The sequence below is a fragment of the Apus apus genome, chromosome Z, assembly GCF_020740795.1.
Source record: "Apus apus isolate bApuApu2 chromosome Z, bApuApu2.pri.cur, whole genome shotgun sequence".
NCBI classification, from domain to species: Eukaryota; Metazoa; Chordata; class Aves; order Apodiformes; family Apodidae; genus Apus; species Apus apus.
Window position 1 is genome coordinate 39,115,211 of NC_067312.1, and position 27,265 is coordinate 39,142,475.

General features: G+C 38.5%; 1 protein-coding gene across 1 annotated transcript in view; it reads left to right on the top strand.

Moving 5' to 3' along the window:
- TRPM3 (transient receptor potential cation channel subfamily M member 3) overlaps positions 1 to 27,265 on the top strand; it is a 278,305-nt gene that overhangs the window by 192,430 nt on the left and 58,610 nt on the right. The window contains exons 10-12 of the mRNA XM_051643557.1: positions 14,824 to 14,896; positions 23,287 to 23,387; positions 25,113 to 25,247. Coding sequence (XP_051499517.1) covers positions 14,824 to 14,896; positions 23,287 to 23,387; positions 25,113 to 25,247 — 309 coding nt within the window. The remainder of the gene's footprint in view (positions 1 to 14,823; positions 14,897 to 23,286; positions 23,388 to 25,112; positions 25,248 to 27,265) is intronic.

Sequence of the window (27,265 nt, forward strand, 5' to 3'; positions counted from 1 at the left end):
TTAAAAATTCTCAGAAAAATAGCTGTGCTACAGAAATACTTCTCCTCTGCATTTGTTATTGTCAAGAGGTACCATGATCTACACACTACTTCAGTTCACTGAGTAATACCTGTGTGCCTCAGTCTACCTTACTGGTGGATTTCCTATAACATTTCTTGGCAATGATTAGTGGAAAGAACCTCCTTAGGGAAATAGCACTAATTCTTTTATGCCTATTTCTTTTAATGTAATATTAATCAATAATAACAATGACAGTAATAGCAACAATAATAATTATATGTACATATCAGACCTACTTATGCAGCAGTGTGAATGCAAACACAAAAAACATACTTAATAATAGAGGATGGAACAAAGAAATAAGGAAGAGAAGGAGAGGGAGAGCAAAAGGGAGGGAGCAAGGGAGGAAGGAGGATAGGCAGGAAAAACAGAAAGGTGGAAATTAACAAAGAATAGAAAGTAGAGGCAGACATTTAACTATTAAGTTTGGAAAAATGCAATTCTGAATTGTTCCAGACATCTAAATCCAGAACTGGTTGTCAGGCTTTGAACAAACTGCTACTGCAAAGTTAACTGTAAAGTTAACACAAGATTTGTATTCCAAGCAAGACTGCACATTTCTTACAAGTTCATTTACAGACTTGTAGCCTCTGTCACAAATGACATTCTGTACCTTCGGATCTTGCGAAGAGCTATTAGCCAGGAGGTGTTTCTCTCTGATACCTCAGTTGTATTTGAAGAGTTAATTTTAACAGTGGTGTGCTAGAAAGATCTTATGTCTGAGATGTGGTTGCTGGACTAATGGTGTCCTTTAAGACTCATAACCTTGTATATGAACGTAAAAGAAAGATGATACTCATAATGATGAAGATAGCATTACCAGAGTAGATGGCTGAGCTTAGAGATGTGAATTATTCCCAGGAGTGAGTGATGACTTCACTGGTTTTACAAAGCCCGTTTTTTCATATTTACACATCTATCTCAGCCCTTGACCTTCCTCAGACTTGACCTTCTGATTTGGTTCTGCATAAGACAAAATGCTGCTTCATGAACTGACTTCATTGTTAGTCTGATCTCCCTTCTCCTTAAAGAAACAAATAGAAGGAAGATGAAAAAATTTTGTCTCAGAGAGCATCAAATTGACCATGGCTCTTTTCCCTAAGTTTATGGTCAGTGTGCCTGACTGACTTTGTGGCTGCTGAATTCATAGGGAACAAAGTAGACAGTGAAGGAGAGGCATGTCATGTTACAGTGTGCTGCTAAACAATTAAGTGCAAATAGGGTACAGGCAAGAAGATGCTTTTATAGTAAAGTACATAATGCAGATGAATCACAAATGGAGAGAGAAAATAGAATGCAGGTTAATCTCTGGAAAAGAACAAAAAGCTGTATTTGATATATTTTTTCCTACTCTACCTCCTTAGAATGTATGAAGAGACTGGCATTTCTTTTATGAACTTGACATAAGTATGGTGGCCAGGGAAGAAGCATAGTTGTAACAAAAATAACCCCCTCCACAGGACATCAGATTTTTCAAGTTCTAACACTTTGTACTTCACTCTTGAAGAGTGGTCTGTGAATTGCATGCCTAGAGAGCATCATTATTATGATGTGCAATGTTCTATTTATTTGGTAAAGTGTAAGTTCATTTGTTGGGTATAATCTGAGCACACAAGCTGTATGAGAAGGTAAGACCATAGCAGAAGAGTGATATGAGTCTATTAAGTCTGTAAGACAGAGCAAATTTCACTTCTCAGTTTAATGAAAAGTTTTTATTAAGTTGTAAACTTAGCTGTGTTGATACTGCAAGCATCGGAGTTTATATTCAGAAATGTATTTGGTCCTTTGTGAGTTCTATGTTATAAAATCCCTTTAAAATTAAGTAGACTAGACATGTCTGTATATATAACACTAGATTACAAGGATAGGCAGGTGTTTTGTATATAATTTATAGAGATTCTTTACTGTTATATTTACATAGAATTCTTAAAAAAAAGTTTATGCCAAGAAGTTCCTAAAATACGAACATGAAGACTCACTCAAGCAAAGTGGAAAGGAAGCAATATTGTAAAGTCTAGTTCACACTTTTTTTCAAAAAGCACCATGAACATTTTTGCCACATGATCTAATCTGTATGCAGCTCATGAGAAGCTAAAACAGCCCACCCATTTGATGATACCTTGCCTGCCACTAAACAAACAAAAACCTCAAGGCCACCACAAAACAAACAAACAAACAAACAAATAAACAAATACATTGAGTGAAGGGGGGAGTTTTAGAAAATAAAGAAGAATCACTTCAGATAATCCCTGAAAACACAATGGGTAAGGTTATTGTTCAGAAGTTTGTGCACATGTGTATTTATTTCTGTCTCAGTAAATAAATTAGCAGCGTTATTTTACCTTTAAGACAGTAATTCTGGTGTTTTATGAAAAAAACAAGCTGCTTCACTTTTTTAAGAGTACTTAATAATTTTGCAGTTTAGTACCTTAGTAATAAAAAAATGGCACACAAGCACTACCCATAAAGACTGTGTACCACCTGCTGGTTAAGTTTGTTTTCTTCTTACTACCATGAGCATTTTCTTCTGTTATTTGTTTCCTTAAATATTTGAATGTTCAGTACGACATTAAGCAAACTGATAGTGTCATTGCCTACCACTGCATCACAAGAAAGCTTTGCAAAACTAAGAGATATGGATGGTGATCACAGGTCTGTGCACATCGATGAACCAAAAGACACAATTTAATTAGTTTCTTGCTAAAAGAGAAACTGAAAGCTCCCATTTCTGGCTCATGTCAGCAAATAATGGATATTTTTTACTTCCCGCTCCTTTTCTCTCTTATCCCTGTACCTCAGTGTACACTCACTGTGACAAACATATGGCTGCTTGGGGACAATGTAAACCTTGCTTCGTATTTGCTGAGTATGTATATATGGTGATAGGTCATTCCAGATGACTTCATGACTAACTTGGAATTCTGGTGCTGTCAGGTTAAACAAAGCAGGTGTCACATTGAAGCAGCTGGGTGCACTGAGCTGAGATCAGGACAACCTGCATCATGAAGGTGCTTGCTATTTATTATGTTTTTCTTTTAAACAGGGATGGATCCAAATTGTCCAAAAATGCTCAGTGCATGAGCAGGCTGTGTTATAAGACTAGCATTCATATCCCAATATGTTCTTACTAATGCAGGACTTAGACTCAGCTTATTGGTTACTTACCCAAAGAACTGGGAAACAGTTGAATGATTTAGCAGTCTCTTTTCCATTTGAACTATAATGTCCATAATATAGGTCTTTAAGAACTATTTATCTTTGGTGGTTTCAGTTGTGTCTGACTGAACAGGCTGGGGCAAACCTGTCTGTGTTTTTGTAAGATTTCATACTGGGAAGCGCTTGACTTTATCATACACTGGCTGCAAAAACATTGTGGTTTTCAGCTAGATGTGCAAGCTCAGTGAATTTCTCTGCTAATTAAACACCATCTGCAACTGTTTATTAGTATACACACAGATACGTTCTGAATTAAATATTAGATGAGTCAGATGGACTTTCAAGAGTTTGCCAGCATAATGTCACTTCTGGTGCTTCACAAAGGTTTTGAAGTTCATTCAGATCCTTTTTTTAAAATCAGTTTGGCTTCTAAACCAAATAAATTATTTCAGATAAGATTTTTTTTATGTTGATGGAATGCTTTCATGGAAGAACTGAAGAGCGCTTGGTGATTTTTCAAACAGTAAAAATCGTTTAGTTCCTGCAGGAGTATAGTGGCTGTGAACACTGTGATTTGGCAGCAGAGATCTGGAGTAGGAAAGTATCGTCTAACTACTGGCCTGCTAGTAGCTGAAACAAGTCTTGTTTCTCCCGTGGAAACACTCCGTGACATCTCCTGCATAAAGTGTACTGATGCGAATTAGTCCTCTGGTTTCAAAGGGAGGTGCCAGTTCTCCTCAGCAGTGACTGTAGCGACTCTTATAATTTTGATGAAGGTTAAATCTGCTATCCAGTGAGTGGAAATCAGTAGGACTAGTCTAGTACATAGACCCAATCTCTGTAAGTGTTAAGATTATGATTACAGGGTACTTTTAAAGTCTGCAAACCTCATTTTATTTCTTTTTGCTAAGGAGATAAAACCACATTGTTTTTTTCAGCTGCCGAAAGCCAGATGAAGTTAGCTAGGCTTTGCCATTGGCTCCACAGAGAGTGAAATTTCATCCTAGGACTGGGGTTTTTTATTTCAGTAATTGAGAGATCAAGTTTCAGAAGCCATATAGGTTAGAAAGAAAGAAAGAAAAGGGGGGGGGATTAAAATAAAAGTGATACAAACAAACAAACAAACAAAAAATCCAAAACAAAAAAAAATGTAAAAAAAATCCCCAAACAACAACAAAAAAACCCCCACACAAAAGCAGCTGTTATCTTACACTGAAACCTTGAAAAGCTTTTGATTCTACCCACTGCTTTTCAACTGCTGTCAGATAAGATAGGGCTCTACTAACAGGAAACACAAGAATGTTAGTCCTCCCATGTAAACAAAACTGTTAAATTTAGGCACTTATTCCATCCATCCTGATCTCTGCTGTGCCACTTGCAGCACAAGTCTATGAAGTCCAATATTCCTTTTCCTGCTTACATTGAGCTAATAGACATTTTCTGTTTTATTTGGTCCATACTACCTGCACAAATATCACAGATGGGAGACACCTAATAGATACTAATGCAGCTTACTATAAATCTCTTCTCTTCCTATGTATTCTTTGATTAAAATTGCAGCTACGGAAATTAAATTTAGAATGTTTCTTTTCCTTCTAAAAATGTAAGTTGTGAAAATATCCATTACCCCATTTATACTATTAACAACTAATTCTGAGAAAAGCGAAATGAATCATTACAGAGCTCTGTCAATTGTCCCAGTAATGAAAGTGAAGGCAAAACAGTACTGTGTGACATTGCATCTTCCACTTTAGGTAATACAGACTAATTTTTGCAGTCAGGGAATTGGACGGGTTCAATGCAGTTTATCAAGTCCACAATACTGTTTAGAAACCTGTCTTTCTCCCTGGCTCTGTTGCATGTGGGGAGCAATAATTTCAGATGGGGCCCATTCAGGACCCATTCAGTACTGCTGTAATATCTCAGTCATGGCAGCTTAATGTACAAGATGCAGGTTCTGTGTAGATATAGCAGTAACTGCAAATTTACAAATGTCTTTTAGGAATATTTTACACTAAGTAAGCTGCCTTTTCCAAGTGTGACCTACTTAGTGTCACCAGCAAAACAACTAGGAAAGTAATGGTTTGTGGCTATGTCAACCTAAATACAGAATAGGCACGCATCTGCACCATCTGTAGCAAAGCAAGATGAGTATCCATGTACTGTCAGACTGTCTGAAAATATGTTGCAAAGCAAAATTAAATACTGAAGTTTAAGATGGAGCTAGAGTCCCTGATTTAATAACATTTTCGCCCAACCAGCTCGTCGTATTTAAGGTCAGTATTTTCAGTTCAGATTACAAAATGTATGTGTGCATATAAGTCCTGCAGACAAAATTGTTTAGTGCAATTACTTGCAAGACATAATTTTTTAGTATATACAGCAGTGGGAATGACCAAACTGAATTCCTGTTCTCTTAAACTAGCAGAATATTAGGTCCATTCATCTCAGTGATGAGCTTTTTACAACACTCTTGGGTTTTGTTATTAAACTTTGCCTTGAAGAACAATTCAGTTGTACATCGCTTAGTATCCATGAACAAACGATGGGTTACAGGTTAAATCAGGTCACTAAAGCCCAGAATTACATTAACTTGGCTGGTTTTTACAGAAATTGTCCTATGCAGGATGGTCATTTAGCAGCAGAACAGAGACATTTCAGCTCCAAGATTAGGTATCAAAAGAAGCCTATTTATTCATGAGTAGAATTGTCTAAGGCCCTGATTTGTGGCCAGTTCTTAGTTTGCCAGAATGAGCTAGTAGGAGTTGTGTAGGGACACCCACTCACATAAAGACCAGAAATAAATGAGACTCCAAATGTAAAACAAGGCTCAAATAGTACACACATGAGCTTACGCAGAAGGCCAGACACGCAGATAGAAGTTGACCCTGACACCTCCAGTTTGTGCTATGGGTGCCTGCTGTTGTGCCATAAAAAGATTGTTTTCTGGGAGAAATATCCATTTGCTGGGGTTACATGTCAACTAACCTCTTCTTTAAAAGCATTGCATTCAGGCTTCTCCTCAGTATGTGCTGGAAGCCAGGCATGATTCTTGTATCATCCATGGATCAATGTTTGTGGATAATTGCTGTTTTGGGACCAGTGGGGTTAATAAACTCCCATATACTACATTTCAATTGGTCTTAACTCCTGTTACTTGGGATTCAGATGTCAGGGCCTTCCAGGTGATAAAGCTTCATTATTTTATTTACTGTACTCCTCATGTCCCCTTCTACCTATTTAAGTCACTTTATGTTTTCAGAAGAAATTCAATAAAGTTAGTGCCTTGTCAATACCTCCAAGAACCCTCTCGATAGTAGAAGAGATGAAGGCAGTGAACTACATCACAGTTACTTCACTCTTCTTTCCTGAATGAGTGATGGAAGAGCTGGAATTACACCAAAGTTTAAATGAAAATGCCTATCTCATCACCCAAAACTGTTTCTGCCTTTGTGGCTCTTCTTAACTAGTTCCAGCAGTGCAAGCCTGCATGGGAACACTGCTATGTTTATTTTCACAGTCTGTTCTGTTCATGTGCACAGCTCAGTGATTTAAAGAACATCTAAATTCTATTCCCCTGCTTATATGCTTAGTGACTTAAATTTTGTATTTACTGATGATTCGACTTTAAAATCAGGGACTGGTATTTCACTGTCTGAGTAGAGTTGCAGATGGCCTACTGTAACAACAGCATGGAACCTGTTGTATAAGATAAAAGGGTTGTTTTCAATGTTTTTACTGCCAAAACTTATTTACTCCACTGAAAAATTCCAAAATGTTGACAGTGCTGTAAGGGTTAAAAAGTATGTGCATAGATGAAATATAAAGGTTTTTGACATGGAACAGGTCTTTGAGATTTCCACAGCCTTTCTTATTCAATCATGAACGGGTTGACACAGCTGCCTTGTTCTGGAACAAAAGCTACCAATTAGGGAAGGAGCCAAGCATTTACAGTAATTTCTTTCAAGTTATTTTATGTGCACCTAGGTGGTTCTTCAGTTGCAGAAGTGCTGACTTTCTCATAAGCACTGATTTTTCTGTTTGCTCCCTGCTTCTTAGCAAGCAATGATTTTATGGTAAATTATTGGATTGAAGAAAAATGGGAAGTGTTGCAGTGCTGCCACAACACAGAAGGAATACGTAAAATTTTAAAACTTTATAGCATTCAAATTTGTCCCATCATATCTGCTCTCTCTTATTTTCTCATTTTGCATTTTCTTTCCTCTTAGAATAGCAGACCACTTAATTTAGGCTTTCCCTTAATATAATTGTCTCTATATTTCTGTTCCTGAATTTCCCCTCATTTGGCCATCCCCTTTCTTCTCCAGCATTATCCATTGACTCACCTGTCCACTTTGATCTTTGTTATTACTTGACATCAAGCAGCTTTTCCCTTGAGTTAAACAGGATTATGCATAGCAAGAAAAAAAAATGTTTTCCCCTCTTATATGAACCATCTTGAGGCTCTGTATAAGTGACCTCCTTTAATGTTTTGTTTTATTAAGCTCTCATTTTTCTTTTCAGGGTAATTTTCCTCTGAAATATTCAGGTAGGCCTAACTAAATTATAAATGTCAACATGTACTCTAGCAGGATATTACCTACTTTGCTGAACCAGCCCATGCTCTCAAACAGGAGAGTTTCAGGTTGTATTTGCAGTTGCTTCTGCTTTTTTGTGGAGAAGGGACATGGGTTTTTTTCTAAATCATGTAACCGAAATGCGTATAAACAATTTTTATATTTGTCAGAGGTGAGATTTGAAGACATTCAAGAATTTTCTGGAGATGGCAGAAAAAAAAAAAAAAAAAGTCACTTTGAGTGCATTTTAAGACACCATATATTTTCTCCTGATATCAAAGTGAAATGGTGGTGAGAAACATCTCCATCTCTAAAACTGTGAATATTCTGTAGCATTATTAAGATGCTATGAATATACTATGTAAAGAGAGCACTCGGTTGCTTTCTCTGTTCTCATGACTGCTACCCTGATTTTCTCTCTGTCTTCAGTTATCCATTGTCTAGTCAGCAGGCACTGTCAATCTGAGTTGTAGAGAATTATTTCGCCTCTTCATCTCTCAGCTCCTTCATGACAGAGGGTTAAACACCTTTCTGGGCAGGTGTGTGCTGCGTTCTCCCTACTGATTTGGTGGTGTTTCCTCTCTCTCCAAACAAAGACAAGCTAAATAACTGAATATATTTCAGCTCATTCTTTATCCTCTGAAGAGTTTGAGGTTAAGCCTGCTGTAAAATAAGAAATGTACATGTGTAACAGAATATTTTAAAAATACTAAGTACAGCCTGATGCTGCATACCTATTCAAATTCAATCCAGGCCCTTATACTGGCCTTGAACAGCAGAAGCTCTTCCATCTCTGTGGAGTTTTCAGAATAAGTCCTAAAAAAAAGTGCTCTGGGGGGAGAGAAGGGCTCTCTTTTTTGGTAGGAAAGGCATTAAAAGAGGAACTGAATACGTTTGCAGATGGGAATAATTTTATGCCCTGATTAATTTCATCAAATGCTATTTTAAGCTATTTCAGAAGAGTTTTTTACATTAATTCCCATTCTATGACCTGGCACATTCTCAGTTAATGACTGTGGTTTCTGACCATACCTATTGCTTCTCATTCTAAGGGTAAAATCAACTTGGATCAAATCCATGTGGAGTAAAAAGCTGCTCACAGAGTAGCAGCTCATGCTGACAAAGGTTTATCATTTATATCCAGCTAGGCCTGAAGAGCAAACTGGCAAAGCTATATTGGCTTAAAGAGGACTATGTAAAGCAAAACAAATTTTTGTGTCAAAGAATTTCCTATACATCTATACAACTTGCTTCATCAGGGCACTAGGAAATGCTTCTGTCTTCTACATAAGTGCTGCCCTTTCCACACATGACAAGCCTACTTCACTTAGATTAGTAAGGGACAGAAATGTGAACAGCTACGGAGGAGCCAGGCAGAGGACGAAATTGTAAGAATTCTGAGTTTTCACTATTAGAACCTATTATAACGTAGTGCAACCTGCTCCTTGTCCTACTTTCTATCTCAGTGCTCCTCCCATTTCAGGGATTGTCTCACCTATTACTTTGTTTGCTTTCCTTTGACCAAATCTTCTCAGCATCTAGACATATCCTCTTCTTAGTTGGTTCTCTGATTTGGCAGCTGTCATTACAGAAATAATTAAGGATATGCATATTTCTATAGTAACCAGGCATTTACATGCCTGCGGAATCTGGGAAATCCTAAAGAGCAGTGTAGTCTCTGTCTCTCAGTGCATGAATAATTTCTGAAAATCTGTTTGGTAGTCACTACTCACAGGTAAGACGGTATTACCTGACTGCCTACAGAACTGCAATGTGGTAGGAAAACAATAGAATGCATCATATTAGGGTAAACTGACCCTGCTGAGACAGAAACTGTGTAGAGGAAAGGGACAGGAACGAAAAAATAATCTGTCAAACAAGAATGGAGCTAAACAGAAAGAAATGCCATTTTAAAAGGAGGGCCTTTGATAGAATCTAAGATCAGATAATCTCTTCCTCCTGCTCCTTCCATACCTTACCCCCACCCCTCCACCCTTCTTTGCTTTCTATCCTGCTGTGCTTTTTTCTCCATCTGTTTGGTTTTTTACTTGCTCTCTACCTGCCCTGCCTGAGAATTAGGTTTCTACCCTGCTGGACTGTAATTATTGCTGGCAAGTATCACAGTGTGCTGCAATCATTCTGCTTGCAGAGAAGGTCTGATTTGGCTCAGTGATTTCCTAGCACAATTTCCTAAGGAGAATTAGGACACAGCTACGATTTTGCTGGTGGTGTTTTTTTTGTTTTTGTTTTTTTTTCCTGGAAGTTAATCCTGTTCACACTAAAATATATCAGTAAAATCTCCATGAGGTAGGGGGAAGACCTTTCTGGTTTGGGGAGGGGATTTTGTCTTTTCCTGCTTTTAAGGGCAAACCCCATGCCTTTCCCTCAGACAGGTTTTGTGGAGAGAAATGGGAGGTAGTATAGTGATACAGGGTTTGACTGATAGATCCCAACCACCTGCTCATGAGAAGAGCCCACCAGAGGTGGTGCTTGCCCAGTTGCCCCCAGAAGTGAAAGTAGCTGCCATCTACTGTATTTGGCAAGTAGATCACTAAGTTGATACCAAAAGAAATCCAAACATGAGAGTTACATTTAGCAAGAACCTGGATGCCTCTGGACACTGTTTGTGCAGCTAGTTGGTGCAACCTTTATGGGTGACAGATGTGGTTTTGCTTGTCTGTTTCAGCTGTGTTTTAATCTAAAGATTTAACCCTTTCCTCAGGGTGCTGCAAGATGATTTTATATTTCTAAGGGATGTTAACATCAGCTTCTATTATATTTCTAGAGAAGAGAAGAAAAATATTTTTTAAAAGGCTTGCTGTTGGAAGTCACAGTTGTTCACTGAGATGCCCCAGGCAACTACCTAAAAATTTCATTTCAGGCCAATAAATAGTATGAACACTGAGGAAAGACAGCAGGAAATCGAAAAACAACCAACCTGAAAATACCCAAGGTGGTGGCAGAGAAACAGAAAAAACTGCTATTTTAAAATAACTGAGTTTAAAATAAAAAAAAATTTGAAGCTGCCAACTACATGGAAGTAATAATGTGGCCTGAATCCCTGGTAGAAAACAGAATACTTGATCTTAGGATTTTTTTTCTTCTTTGAACATGGATTGTCTTTTAGCTCAAAAGAAATAGCTGAGAAACAGCTTAAAAACGTATTACTGTTTAACCCCAACTTCCTGCAGTTTTGTTTTTTTTGTAATTAAATGTCCTGGATTTCATATACACAACTTACTAGGTTTTTTTAATTTTAATTTTTCACTGAAATTGTACAGAGGCTAGGATTCAACAACAGACTTAAAATGGATTTCAGTAGGTCTTATTAAAGGTGAACAGCTCTTAGAAACTGTCTCCTCATTTACAGAGAAAGGCTTTATTTTATTCTTAGTAATGAGCTATTAAGTGGGTTTCTGAGTCTTTAATTTACTGTTATTTTTGCATTTCAGTGGCAGACATTCATCCAGCAAGAGCTAGCTGGGAATAGATTTTACTGACCCAGATATTTTCCTTTAGCACAGCAGCTTTATACACTTTAGTGCAGTATCATCCGTAGCCCATTCTAACAGGTCTCTAGTCAATATCCTATTTAACAGCATGTGTGTGTGGTTTCTCCGTTCTCTGTGATGATTTACCCACCAGAGTACCTGTGAATGGCAGCTAGCAAGATGTCAGATACATTAATGAAACTTGAAATGAGATTAGTACATTGCAAACATAACATTTCTATCTGTTAAATAGTGGAAAAGAAGTCACCAAATAAACATGTCTCCTCTAAGACAGACAGATAGGTGGCTTGAGACCTAGAGACATTGAACATTTATTTATTATATATACATATATTATTTATGTAAAGGCTGCATAAATACTTTAGAATGTGTCTTTATTTCCTCATGCCTCACACAGCAAAAATCAAAGGATGCTGGAAATACTATCAAGTATGTAAAAGTACAGGAGTAAATCCACATTTTAGGAACAATTACTGTCTTCTTATAACTGTATTCATAAAATGTAGAAATAAAATTCATGCTTTCTTTCTGGAAGAGTCCTAGCACAAGGCACTAGGATTTCATCCAGCAACAAATTGTGGTTTTCTGCCTCTCCAAGTGTTTTCCAAAGCTTATTTATTTTCATTTTTTATTCACATGTAAATGTGACAGAAAAAAACAAAGGAGGAGAACTTGGGGATGCATTTCCAATAGAAGTGAGAAATGGCAGAGGGAATGTGCAGCCCTCTTCCCTAATGAATCATTGAAGCACAACAGCAGCGTAACATAACATGGATAAGCAATACAGGCCCGTTTGAGATACTCAAAGTTCTTCATGGGCAGCTAGTCTGGGACTAAAAACAGCATTGGTATTCCTCCAGTCCCACTGCCTTGTGCCTGGGACATAAATAGTTACTCAAGGAGAGCAAAAGCTGCAGCTATGTGGTTTGATAGTGCTCTGGCCTTGCCTGGTAAATTGATGATGATACAAATGGTTCAGCAGCCAGCATGCTACAGTTTTAATCCTCATCTTCCAAAATATATTCTGCAGAGCCATGAGTGCTGAAATCATAGAATCATAGACTGCCAAGTTGGAAGGGACCTTAAGGATCATCTGGTCCAACCTTTCTAGGTAATACTATAGTTTATATGAGATGGCTCAGCACCCCGTCAAGCTGACACTTTAAACTGTCCAGTGTGGGAGAATCTGCCACTTCCCTTGGGAGACTGATTTGATTGTCCTCATGGTGAAAATTTTACTTCTTGTGTCCAATCAGAATCTCCCCAGGAACAACTTGTGCCCATTACCCCTTGTCTTTCCCATGTGACTCCTTGTAAATAGGGAGTCTCCACCTTCTTGGTAGCCACCCTTTAAGTACTGAAACGTGGTAATTAGGTCTCCCTGAAGCCTAATTTTCTCAAGGCTGAACAAACCCAGTTTTCTCAGCCTCAGCAAAGATACAGGGTCAACAAGACATACCTGAAGAATGCCACAGGTCAGGACTAAAATTTTTATTGATCAAGATAAAGGTTGTATCAACAGTGTGACAAAGCTGGCATCTCACCTAGTAACAGTGCAGTCCTATTTTAGATCCTCCACTTTGTGAATGAACGAAAACATCAGTCAGGTTTCAGGGCAATAGTGGAAAGAAGAAGCCATCAGTCTTCCCAAAACTATGGGAAACCATGACAGGGAAAAGACCTGCCTGTGAGGTCCAGACTGATAAAAATCTGTTTCGCCAGTTTGGGAGGCAAGAGTTCAAAGAATGACTACCTGTGAAAAATTTCTCAAAAACCTGCATGAGGAAGAGTAGTAAGGTCCTGAAGGTTGTCCAAAATCATCTTCAGGACCTCTGGCAGGAAACAAAGCAGCTGCGGATAGTTACAGTTAATCTAAACCAAAAGAAGAGGCTGAACATGATCATTTACCATCCTAAAATATTTTGTGCATTCAGAACAGGCAAAAGTGCACATTGTCAGCTGAGTCTTTGAGCTACTAAGCTTGCAGCATTTCGAAATTAAGTATCATGATATTTTGCCTTCATTCTGTCTAAAGTTCTAGTTCAGTCTCGGGCCAGACCTCAAAAATTATGACAATCCTGGTATGAGTCTGAGCACTGCTTATATTTCCATCTTTTTTTCCCAACTATTTATCTTCTTTTTCTTTATATTACTACTTCAATTATGCTAGACCTCTTGAAAAAATTATGAAGTGACAATTACTGTGGGATTACAGTCTTCGTCTTCTAATGTAGCTAAATCACATAGTTCTATTTTATTTTTTAATAGAGCAGCAATTTGTTCTGCTGAAGTGGGTTTGTTTTTCTGAGGAATGCAAGGAAGATGTATGAAAGAGAAATTGGAAATTCAGGATTACACATGGTCCAACACAGGCAAAGTGCTTCCCTTAGTTTTTCTTGGGTAATAAGCTGTTCAGTGCTTGCAATTTATATGATGCATTTTTATCAAGCTGGGTGTTCACTGAGCATGTGTTTAGTTTGAGATGTACTTTGTTCTTCCACTGAACTGTTGTTCAGTATTTTTAATCCCTGATGTGCAGACCTTGGGCCTTAAAGGAGAAGGGCATTTTACTATGTGGTGGTGCCTCCAGGTGCAGTGTTTGCTGATCTGCTTGCCAGGCTGTCATTCTTCCCTGTTGTACTACTACCAAGGTGCTGTACTATTGTCACTGATGTCAAAGTGTCTTACCTCCTCTTGAACCTCCTAGAGCTCTAGGGTCAAGTGAAGGTAGAATAGGTGCTACAGAAGAGCTAAAATGGATTTTTTGGTACATAGTCTTCAGGGCTATTTCAGCTGGCTAACTGAAGCTTGTCACCAAAGTGTTGTCTTAGCCTTGATATGCTGTTGAATATGAATGTAAAATATGTTTACACAATTCCTAATTAAAGGTACCACTTCATTAAGAAAAAAGAAAAATTAGGCAGCCTGTTCTGGAGAATGGGAAAAGAAAAACAGGTAATAGGTATTCAGATCAAAATGGTGATGCAGATTTCATTAGTAAAGGAAAGCCACTACTAAAGAGCTGCAGTCTCAGTTGCTTCACAAGAAGCAGAGGCCCAAGAGCAGCTATTGCCATGACAACAAACAGAGCCAGGGGATTTACACTCCTATATATTTCAGTGCAGCCTTAACCAAGAGTGAAACTGGCTTGAAAGAACAGTTCCATTATATTCATGCTTATTCTTTACTAATTGTGTATCTCACCTTACTGCCTCAAAGCTTATATTTTATAGTGGTAGGTCACTGACCATACCTGGCTAATGATGTTTCTGGACCTGTTAGAAGTCTAGTTCTTAGATTATGTTTCTAACCTCCTGCTATATAAAACCATGAGGTCGACTTGGTTCTAATTTGGATTGAAAATATCAATTCAATGCTGTATGCCATACATTAGGTCCATGACCTAAAATACACTTAATTCTTCCTGGTAATGTATTTGGAACACTAAATCTAATGTTACTATAATACAAGAAATATTACTGTGGTTTCAATAAAGTTACTGTCTTTTAACATTGCAGATCACAGTATTTCGCATGGGATCAGAAGGACACCAGGATATCGATTTAGCTATCCTGACAGCATTACTAAAAGGTAATGGTGTTTCACTCCACAGTGAGTCTGTATCAATCCAAATTAAGTGTGTGTTATGCTGAAACCTGCATTTATTTACAATATCTACTGTATTGAGGTCAGAAATCTATAATGCGAATCTGAAGTATACTTCTTGCTTTAACTGCTGTATACAAATCCAGCTCTTTCTTTAATGTCTAAAATAGGTACTGTTTTTCCTTTCCGAGTGTGTCACAAGAAACACCAGTGGTGACCCCCAAGCAGGTACTTGTGAAGATTAGAACTCATCAGAAGACAGCCAAAGACTTGTCAGACATAGGCTGTGTTGGTGGCTAGTAGGAGCCTCCAGAAGGAGGTTATCTCCCTTTAGATAAAACTGGCATTATTGTCAAAGTAAAAAGTTATCTGTAGTCACCCTAAAAAAGTCTAGGAACTGTGTGGGATTCCTTCTAGCCTCCAGTGGTAGAGCTATGACCCCAGCTGCTGAGCAGTAGGGTTTTTAATCCTAAAATCTGCAGGACACTAAATCTTTTTAAGCCACTCCATGTATGTTTATGTTCTTAAAATAAATCTTACAATAAATCTGCTGTTGCTACAGTACGTTATAAATCCTGGTCTTGCAGACAATTACACCTTGACCTTACACCTTATTGCAGCTTGACTCCCTTCAAAATATGAAATTATAAGATAAGATTTTAATATCTGCTTGCAAATACAGAAAGAAGTGAGATTTACAAAAGTCTCTAAATTACATGTACATACCTGATGAATGATTACTTATCTAAGTGAGGGCTGGGAGGTACTAGCCCTCCATTTTTGTAGTATTTTCCCAAATGGGATTTTCACAAATAGTGTTTATCAATAACCATTTGAGATCTGAACCACAGGCCATATTGATTTTAAAAACACAGAGTGAGACATATCAAATATTTTTAAAGACCAATATGAGAAATACTAAGCAACGGACTTCCAAAGGTGACTGGGCAAAGTTATGCTTCCTGAGGCTCTTCAGCAGTTCTCATCACGTTATTGCCACCCCAACACCTGAATTAGAGGGTGCATAAAGCCATGTAGCAGACCTGAATTTGAGGTCTGAATCATTAAAAATAACATAACATAACGTAACGTAACGTAACATAACATAACATAACATAACATAACATAACATAACATAAAATTAAGTACTACTACTACTACTACTACTACTACTAATAATAATAATAATAATAATAATAATAATAATACACATATGTATATTTGCTTGGTATTCAAAAGATAATGGGAAATACTTGTTTCAGGGGTCAGTTTTCTTCTGAGTGTCTTCCTGTGCTGGCTTACAAAATCTGTATGAAAAGAAAAGGGAGGACACCTGAGTAACTTTCACCTAAGCAAAATAATATTCTACCTATTACACAATTCTTAATCCCATTTCAGAACTGTTACTTCAAACATTTAAAACAAAAATCTGAAGAAGAGGAGCAAACAAACACAGGCCACTTCAAAAATGTGATTGCAAGCTGATTACTATCAGCCAAGGAAATGAGCTGGAATTATTACACTCCAGTAGCTTTTGGTTTTTTTATGTTTCTGTAGTATTGCTTTCTCCACTTCTTTTGTTCATTTCACTCAAGATACCAGTAGTTTGTCCTGCAGGTGACATGACAATTTTGCTGCTACCCTGAGGTAACAACTTTTAGCCATCTGCATAATTATATCTCAAGGCACTTAGGACGTCATGACACAGAAACAATGTGAATCAAGGAGAAGAAAATAAAAATAAATTCATTCAAAGCAAAGGTTAAGAATTATATCTGTTACCAAATTCGTCTTTTCTATTATAAGGAAATATTTTAATTGCAGATTTCATTTTTATCTTAGATATAACTGGATCCTTCATTATCCTCAGGTTTAAGTGTATTCTCTTCACATTTGTTCTTAAGACAACCAATGAACCTACTGCTCTTGCTTTCTATTAGTAAGATACAGATTGTCTTAAATGTGTGGTTCCACTTTTTGTAGGTGTATTTCCAAGGTCTGAATCCCAGCATAGATCCCTGGAGTTTTATCAGCTTGAACTCTGCCTCTTGGAAGCAGAAGAAAATAAATCATAGGCATTGGAGGGATTGTTTTCTGTTTGAAAAGTTCTTTTGCAGTATTTACATGAGCAACTGTACTATGATTGCAGTCTGGGAACATGATTTGTCTTCTCTGGTCTGGAAACATACATTTTGCAAGTGTCTAGTCAGTCCTATCATCTCCTTAGTAAAATAAAATTACCTCTTCTCATCATAATAGTAGTGAAAGACATCATAGGAAACTTCCATTTTCACATCTCTTCTCATGCTTGTCTGACAATCTTGATTTAGTAATCTGTTGATGGCAGCAGCATGTGTGTCTTGCTCAAGAGCCAGAAGAACTAAAACTTATACCTCATCTTTCCTGCTTGTCAGCACTTTCTGATTATGAGGGTACTCAAGATTAGATTTATCAGATGCATCTTGTTAATCTGAATGTTCTGATCACAAGGAATGAAAGTCAATGTAACTTTTTAATCAGTGTGCACAAATATGAGATCTCTTGTCTCAGGCTAGTCAGCTGTCCTTACCACACTGTGTATAAAGGTCCGGGTACATCCTGAAAGAAATGAAAGAATCTTTCAGAAAAGGCAGTAACTTTTCTGCAAATGTATCCCACAAGGCTGATGGATAGCTCAAGAATTCAAAGGTAGCAATGCTGATCCCCTTGTTTATTGATTTACTGGTAAGCAGATAGGACTGGAACTGAGTCTCTTGAAATTCATGTTTAAATTCAGGATTTAATCTCTTTCACCTCTTCAGCACTGTGTGCAAAGGGCTCAGATAAAAGTATGAAACTGGTGAGTGGTTATTGATTACTTTTTCTCAGTCTCACTGATGTGGATTTTGCAGTTCTTGCTAGCCAGTTAGGAGTGCTCACCAGCTACTTGCCCAGCCTACCCTGGTGTGAGTGATTTGTTCAGGGAGTAGGAGGAGGACAAGTGCTGTGAAACACAAAGAATTATTTCCTGCTTGCTGTGTAAAATTTGCAAAGAGCCAGTCTCTTTTTCAAACCACATCAGGCACAATGCCAGAGCAGTATCCTTCCAAATAGCATATTCCACAAGCCCCAAACCCTGCACAGAATATGAGAGATTACTTCCTTGTTTGTTTTCATGAGTCACTTGTTTAATCTTGTCAGCAGATCTATCTTTCTTGGAAGTGATCTCAAATAAACTAGGGAGTGGCATCCAAACTGATTATCAATTTACATTTCATGGATGTCACAACAGCATATGGCTTGTGAATTCCTTTAATCTATTTAAGTTCAAGAGACATACAAGTATGGGAAGTAAATTGCCAGTTGCATGAATTTGTAGCAAGTAAATTCATTGATACAGTTTAACTGTTTGTGCTCTCTTAACGTGAACATTTGGAACTCAAACAGTAATGGATTTTGTGCTTTTGCAGCTTCTAATAGAGCAGAAGGCATATGACAGCAAAGTTAAAAACAGCGTATGAAGGTGTTCTAAAATATAATTATTTTGAGTGGTATCAAAGATCCTAGTTCACAAAGCTGTTGCAATGTCTGGAGCATACTAGAAGCACCAGCCATGTTTCAGCTGGTGCCCCATGAACCCTCCTAGTGCAATTGTTAGCATTGGGAAAGATGTGCTATGTGCCATCTGCATGCTGAAATACAACTGCCATGTAACGCTCTTGGGATAAATTCTGTTAGGCTAATGCAGATCTGATGTCTCTGCATACTTTCCAGGCTGTGAATAAGTCATGACTCATACTTACTGAACAGCCATCATGTACTATCAGATGGTCCTGGAAGACAGTGTGATGTTCTGCCAACTATGAAATCACTGACAGGGAAAGATTTCAGAGTTAGGCCAGATATCTGGTTACAGCCCTTTTAGTTGTTGTCACTATCAGCTTAGTTATTGTCAATTGAGTCGGTTAATGCCAAGATGATGTAGCAAATGCAATGGAAATGCAGCCTTTTCAACAGAGCTGCTGAAACAGGAGACAATTTGAGACCTGCTGAGATGCAGAGCAGAAAGATAATTTGGATTGCTATTTTCCCTAATCTAAGTCTTCAACTTATGATTCAAAGAGGACACTGACATGCTTAGAAGCACTGTGGAAATGATTCTCCAACAACCATTTTTGTCTAGATAGAGAAGTTTTGTGTCTTTTCAGGTTTCCAGATTCCCGAGTACTAAGTACTATAGACTATCCAAGGAGAGTCCTTTAGATTTACACTGATCACAGTAAACTTTAGCCAGCATATGAAATCCAGTAGTCTTCCATAATCTAGGGCCATGCAAGGGCACAACGCTCATTGTTTGACATGTATCCTGGCTCATCTAGGATATAGAGTCAGGTTTATGGCCCAGGCATTATATTCAAGAAGTATGGCAGTTCTTGATGCAATACCAAGACCACTTGGCTTTTTACCAGAAGAATATATGCAAGATACCTAAGCCCTTCTGAATGGTTGCTTAAGAGCATAAAGTTAACAGCTGCAGGAACTAACAGTTGTACCAGATCTCCTTGTTCATTCAACTTTGCACGATGCTTGTATTGTCTGTCTATATCCAGAAATACCTAGACTGCCAAAATACTGCCAAACCAGTGTGTTGCATCCCAAATGCAACTTTCCTTCTAGAAGCAGCTGACAGAAAGGAAGAGTCTCACATTAGTCATATTGTCTTAAAACATATCTTATGCTCAGCCAGACACCAGGATACTGAGTAGGTGTTACATAGAAACCAGTCACAGTGCCTAACGCACTATTTAAAGCAGTAATTATGCTATGGTAGTTAAAATAATACAACACAACTGAGCAGATAATCTTTTCATGAAACAGGATGAAACAGAAATGTAGGGAGACGAAATGCTAATTTGTATCACTGACAATGTTAAGGGTCTAAAAAGTGGTTCCAGTGTGATCAGAGAATCTTAGAATGTGTGAGATTAGAAGGGACCTTTCAAGATCATCTAGTCCAGCCACCCAGCAGTGTGCAGGGACCTTTTTAACTAGATCAGATTGCTCAGAGCCTTGTCAAGCCTGACCTTGAATGTTTCCAGGGATGGGGCCTCCAGCACCTCTCTGGGCAGCCTGTTCAGTGTTTCACCACCCTGATTATAAAGAACTTCTTCCTAATGTCTAATCTAAATCCAACCTGCTCTAGTTTAAGACCATTGCCCCTCATCCTATCGCTACACACCATTGTAAAAAGTCCCTCCCCAGCTTTCCTGTAGGACCCTTCAGGTGCTGGAAGGAGCTCTAAGATCTCCTTGGAGCCTTATTCTCTCCAGGCCGAACAATCCCAACTCTCTCAGCCTGTCTTCCTAGCAGAGGTGCTCCAGCCCTCTGATGATTTTTGTAGCCCCTCTCTGGACTCATTCCAACAGGTGCATGTGCTTCTTATGTTGGCGGCTCCAGAACCAGACATAACACTCCAGGTGGGGTCTCACAAGAGCAGAGTAGAGGGGCAAAATCACCTCCCTTACCTGCTGGCCATGCTTCTTTTGATGCAGCCCAGGATATGATTTGCCCCCTGGGCTATGACTGCACATTGTTTGCTCATATCCAACTTTTCATCCACTAGTACCCTCAAGTCCCTTTCCACAGGGCTGCTCTCTATCACATCATCCCCCAGCCTGTGTTGATAATGAGGGTTGCTCCAGATGCAGGGCCTTGCACTTGGTGATCCCTGTGTTGAGTTGATGAGAGCAGTAGTTATTAACTCTACCTTATCTTTTGATTTCCCAGATATCCTTTGGCTTTGATTTGGGCACATTGCAGTGAGCAAGATGAGTCCTCAGAGAGGTCACTGTTTGGATTATCCTTGCTGGCTCAAATCCATGCTCTAGGGTACTGAATGCAATCAAAAAATGCTTGAAAAGAGACAGTATCTTAAGAAAGCCCATCTCAGATTTGTTCTAAAGCAGTTTTTCTCACATTAGTAAAAATTATTTTTACTTCTTCATACTTGATAGAATTCCACCTGAAATAGCATTAATACTTCCTTTTTCATTTGAGTCAAAAGTCATCCATCTATCCTGGAATAAAATCTATTAAATGACATCCATAGCTGCTCTGTACAAAATTTTACAGCTTTTTCTTTCCTTCTCCTCTTACATAAAGCCAGTGTAATCCACCTGAGAACCACATGGGGATGACAAGAAAGAGGAGAAGGCTGCAAGGGCTTTCAAGTAATAAACCTAATTCTGGGAGCAGTCATCCTACCGTGTGCAACAGAGCCCTAGCATACAAACCTGTACTGCCCAGTCTACACCCTAGCTGATGGAGTAGGACCTCAGTTACAGAAATCTTTTGAGAAACCATACGTTTACTTCAACTCAAATATTTGCAACTCTCTGTGAGACAGTGAAATGAGGAAGCACTGAGAAGAGCATCATTTCTGGGACTGCACATGCACCCACAGGAAAACTTATCCACTGGTGGCAGCCTTGAACACCATGGAGAGAGTTGGGAGGGACAGTGGCTGAGCCATGGCTTGCTTTCCCCACTGCTCAGTAACTGAAACAATAAGCATGCTCAAAAAAAAAAAAAAAAAAAAATTCTGATGAACTGTCCCCGGGTTTTGGAGTTCACCCAAAACCAGCCTCCTCTGCTGCTCACCAGACAGCTTGCCTGAGCACCTGCTGCAGCTCTTGCTTCTCCTGCAGGCACATGCACGGGAATGAGGAGATCCAATGACATTTTGAGGGATTCTGTTGTTTGCTTCAGAAAGGGGAGAATACTGTTTGTTCTCTGTACTTAATTTACGCTATCACACCAACTGTAGGTAGTTTTTTTCTGGATTTATAAATAAAACTGTAGAGATATTTTTGCACTTCATAAAGGTCAGTATTTTCTGTTCTTGAATGTTGCCTGTTGCTTGTGTGAAAAACTCAAAGGTTCAGATGTTGCTGGCATCCCCCATGAGGTCTTTTGTGAGGGTTTTTCTGTGTTTTAGTATATAACAATGAAAGATGCATTTCACACAAAGTGCTGTTTCTGTTACTTCTTAGTCACAGAAAGGTCTAATGTTTTCATTCTTCTCTTCCTGTTTTTCTATCATTCTGCTCCTTCATCACCTACCTTTTAATCAGAGCTCATTTCTATAATAAAATGAAAGTGATCTGGATGTCCCAAATAATTACTGTATACATTGCCAAGTATTTAGCGAAGTTTATGGCAGTGAACTGACTGCAAAGTTGAGAATTGTGAAATTATACCATGGGCTAAGCCCCCAGAAGGTCTGCTGAACTGATCCTTCACAGAGAATTTCAACAGCCAGTGTTACACTATATTTTCTGTGCCTCCAATTTCAGAGTGCACTTTCATCTAAAACAGTGCATAATTTTGAATAGTACTGAAATGGGGACAGAGATGCTTTGAGCGAATGAGAAGCTCATGTTTGTCCTCACTCCATCAGTATAAGAATTAAGAAAGACAAGAATACAGTGAAGGTATGAGGCCTTTAAAAAATGAGCCTTTATACAATCACCTAATCACTGCAAGCAGTTACGCAGTTGGTCAGTTCATTCTGGCCAGTTCTCCTCGTGACACTGAAGCACATTTGTTATTACAAATCAGCTAGTAACCATAAAATCCTCAGTGAAACACTTAAAAAGCACAGCAGGGCAGGAATGTCCCCCAGTGTCCATTAAGACTACAGGGAAAAATATATCCTGCCTTCCAAAAAACAGACAGCTCCAAACTCATCTTATTTGACTTGGATAAAATATAATATGACACCAGCTTTATAGCATGCTTTCTTACATGAATATTGCATATAGGAAGGAAAATTTGTCCCACTAAGACCCCTCAATAGAAACAGACAGAGGAGAAACTCTTATGCTTGTACAGGATCCCCACCTTATCAAGTGGGAATGCATAAAATGCATGACTATTAAGATCAGTGAGTTCTGTGTGAGCTGAATCTGACGACAACTGCTAGAGGCACATGTGTGTGTATGTTTGCGCTGGTGTGCATACATATCCCTGCATCTGGATCAGCATCCCTCCTGGCTCCTGCTCTTGCCTCCTGTCCCAGAGGAGGAAAACTCATTCACTCCACTGCGAGTTGCCTCTGTTGATATCATGTGTATGTACTGTGTTTTTCAAGGGGAGTGTGAGAAAATAATGTTTATGAGACAGACTGAAAACCATAGTTTCAGACTGGAGAACCCATGTTTCTTTACAGTGATAATGAAAGGTTTGGTTTTGTTTAATTTGAAATCAGTTGCAGAAATTACATGTCAGATTTTTTTCTTGACAAAGAGGAATTGCCATAGTGATTTGTTGAATGAATCTAAAATATGTCTTGTTTCTTTTTTTCCTCCTCACTGCACCCCTGTCTGTACACACAGGAGCTAATGCGTCTGCTCCCGACCAGCTGAGCCTGGCACTAGCCTGGAACAGAGTAGACATCGCCCGCAGTCAAATCTTTATTTATGGGCAGCAGTGGCCGGTACAGTATAATACAGCATCTTCTATTGAGAGCTCTTTAAATCCTATACATTAAACTCATTCTGTTGGTGGAGGTGATTTTAACACAGTTTAAAATACACTGAGTCATGCTGCCAGCCAAACACAGAGTTCCCATGCCAGCTACTGAAGGTGGGCACTGTTACAAAGATGTTATTGTGTTCCTTATTCAAGGCAATGGTGACATCTAGCGATGCCAAAACACTGAGAGACCACACCTTCAAAGAAACGGGGAAACTACGCTTTTTTACTATCAAGCAGAGATCTGAGAAATGCAAGCATCTGTTTACAGCCATATTACAATGTTAGGCTATAAGTTAAAGGAAAGGCAAAACTTTGTGCTCTTCAAGCCATATGCTTTTATATAAAAATAATTAATTTGACAATGATTTTATGTCAAAAAATTGCTGCACAAATGTTGGAGGTCATCAAGTGAACCAAGAGAGCTGAGAAGCAATGCTACTGTGGAACTGCTAGAAGTCCTGAGGCTTCAAGCCTGAGATGGTGTTAATTTCTTGCCTGGTGCTCTGCTGCATCAAACTGACTGCTTCATGTCAGCCTCATCAAATGCCCAAGCTGCCAGCTTTGGAGACACAGTGGGCAGAGCTTCTCTGTAGGAGTGGGAGAGTTATGAATAGGGGATTAGTGCACACTGTGTGGGGCAAAGGAGGAGTAGTCAACTCCCAATTTGTGCTGCACTTTTTGCGCTAGTAAAAGTCCCTGGGTAAAAAACAGAAGGACTCTGCCTCTACCTGTAGCTCCTTAAAGCCCACAATATCTTCATTTGGAATGCTTAATTGGATCACAATATTAACTATTGGGATGTTTGTTTTGCTACCATCATGAAAATGTTAAACATTGTCATTACATGAGCATTTACAACTTGTAACTAAAGGAAAAGCTTCTGTTTAAATATCTTGCTTTAAATGTAGTTTCTGGGGCTTGGTGGCCTTTAAAGTAGTTTCAAAAATCCTTGTCTTTTCACTTATGGAGTGAACAGAACTATTTATCTTGTCTTCAGTATTGGGCACAACCATGTATCAAAATGTAGGATGGAATGTAATGGGACAAAACTGTCCTTATAATTATCACTCCATCACCACACCATAATAAAAATTTGTATAAATGCTGAAAGCTGCAATCATTTTGCAAGATAAAAGCTGACAATATGAGATGATTTCTAATCCTTCGATTTCTCCCCAAACCTGCAAGAGAGAGAAAAGGAGAAGTTTTGCATAAGAAGACCTCTTGCATTTGGCCCTTCAAAGAAATGCTAATTGTGAAGGTATTTCTGCCTCTCTGGTGTCAGTTTCCCTGAGTGACCACATCACAAACAGGAAAAAGCTAGTAAAGACCAAATTAAGTGAAACTGTGTGCGCATAACAAATATACCAAATACAAATGAAGTGCTTGTCAGGAAAGCAAGAAATAATGAGATGGTGAATAGTGTAGCAGTGTGGTGACCATTTTCCTGGATCCTAATCTGGATTTCCTGGAGTATCTTAGTGTTAACACTCTCACACTTATTTTAGAAATGCTCCCCTGAATCAGATTAACCAATACAGACTAAAACTGTGAATATCCCATTCACTTTATGCGTAGCAGAGCAATCCTCAGAATTTTGTCAGAATTTTGCCAGACTTGTGCCAGGGTAACCAGACAGCCTGCACTGCCCAAGAACAGCCTGAATTAATTCCTTACTTTGCAGGTAGGCTCCCTCGAGCAAGCAATGCTGGATGCACTGGTGTTGGACAGAGTGGATTTTGTGAAATTGCTCATAGAAAATGGAGTAAGCATGCACCGTTTTCTCACCATCTCCCGGCTAGAAGAATTGTACAATACGGTAGGGCCAACCTAAGGCAATTTTTCTGTCTCTGTATTCATTGTTATAGCTTCCTATACAATATGATATTGTAATATCATATTACAATGATGTGATGATGCACAAGGCAGCCTACAGCTGCTGCAGAAATTTTCCATGTTAGGAGTCCACATTGTCTCTTAGCTTTGTGTCTCATATAATGGAATGTGCTATGTCTTGCCCACCTAATCTGCTGTACAGATTTTTTGTAAAACAGGGATGAAGCCCCATACAACATCAGCTGATTTCTGGTCATTGTAATTCCAAAACGATAGACCTGAGATTCAGGCAGATGACACTGGCTAAAAGATAGTAACAGGCAAGGTAGGACCTGTAGGATGGTGATAGGTGATTCCTGACAGTATAAGTCCTTATGTTTTCAGAAAATTCTTGCAACTGTTGATCAAACTCAGCCACTAGAAAACAAATAGAAAAAAACTTCTTGGAATAATATTCTGAATTTAGAGATGAAATCTGATTATTTCAGGAGGTCTGTTACAGTGAAGGACTTCCCCATGTCCTCACTAAATGTTCCAAATGATAGTTTTGAATTTTAAAGTCTTGTTTGCAAGTTTTATATTTTTGCCGTAAAATTAACATCAAACCATACCGGTTCCAACAGGTTTTTGAGTTCTCAACTATGAAACACATTCTAGCATTCACATCATTATTGCTCAGAGATGAGAGAACCAGTAAGTTCAAATTGATTAACTGATCTTAAAGTATTATCTGGTTTTTAGGATTGCTAGTGCTCTCTGTTGGAGAGAGGTTGTGATACAGTGTATAGCCTTTTTCAAAAGGTTTTCTTCTGCCAGTTCTTTTCAAAGCCCTGCCATCATAAGCTGGCACACTGGGCTATTATCCAAATGTGTTTCATACTGATGGTGACCGGAAGTCAGTCTTTCAAAAATATCAAATATGAAAAGAATTCATTAAATTTCTGCAAAATGTACAGGAACAGGTATCCCTGGCATCCTTGAGACAGATTCCTATCTGATCTTTGATCAGCTTAAACTTTGCCTATCAATTAGCATCTGTGTATTAAGAATTGAAGGCCTGTGAGCTTTCTTGCTACAGAGATAAGGAATTGTAGTTCTTGTACCAAAGCCAGTTTTTACTGTAATAAAGACTGTAACTTTGAGGAAAGTCTTCAGTTCTACAGCTAAAAGAAGGCTTTGAGCAAATTTATTGTGTGCTATAGAAATCACCATAAATTATTCATGCAAGAGTTCCAAAAGACCCAGGCTGTGAAATGCCTGAACTACCTATTATGATATACAACCTAATGCATCCATAATAGTCTTACCACCAAAAAAATTACAAGGCAAATTAAAAAATACCAGATTTCAACATGAGCCCTAAGAATGATGAGGGAACCTACAAACCAGTGAATATGACTTCTTTCATGGAAATTTTGTAAAAAATGTAATAAAGAATAGAATCAATAGACAAGAAGGTCCATTTTATGTCAAGAGAGAGTTTACCCAGCTTCTGTATGAAAATGCTAAGCCTTAGAAATTTACTACCATTCCTTAAGTCAACATGCAGGAGAATAAGGATGTTGTACTTAGTCCACCTGTTTTTGCAAAACCTGTTTGACAATATTTGGAAACATCAAAGGTTGTTGAAGAAGTTTAGCTGTCACGACATAGAAGATAAGCTGCGCTTGTGGTTTAAAAACTACTTGAAGGATAGAAAATAGAGAGGAGGAATGTATAGCCTGTTCTCACCACAAAAGAATGTTATGACCAGGGTCATCCAAGACCCTGTCCTGGGACAACTGCTGTTCAGCCTGTTTAGAGATCATCTGAAGAATACTAACTACTGAAGGGACAATGTTTGCAGGTGCTTTAGCATCATTCTGGGTATGTGAGTCCGAAGTAACATATGAAGAATTGCAGGAGGCTAATCATGCTCAGTGATGGGGTTACATAAAATTATGTGTTGGTAACTGCAGAGCAATGTACATATGGAAACACTGACTCTGCATGTATGCAGTG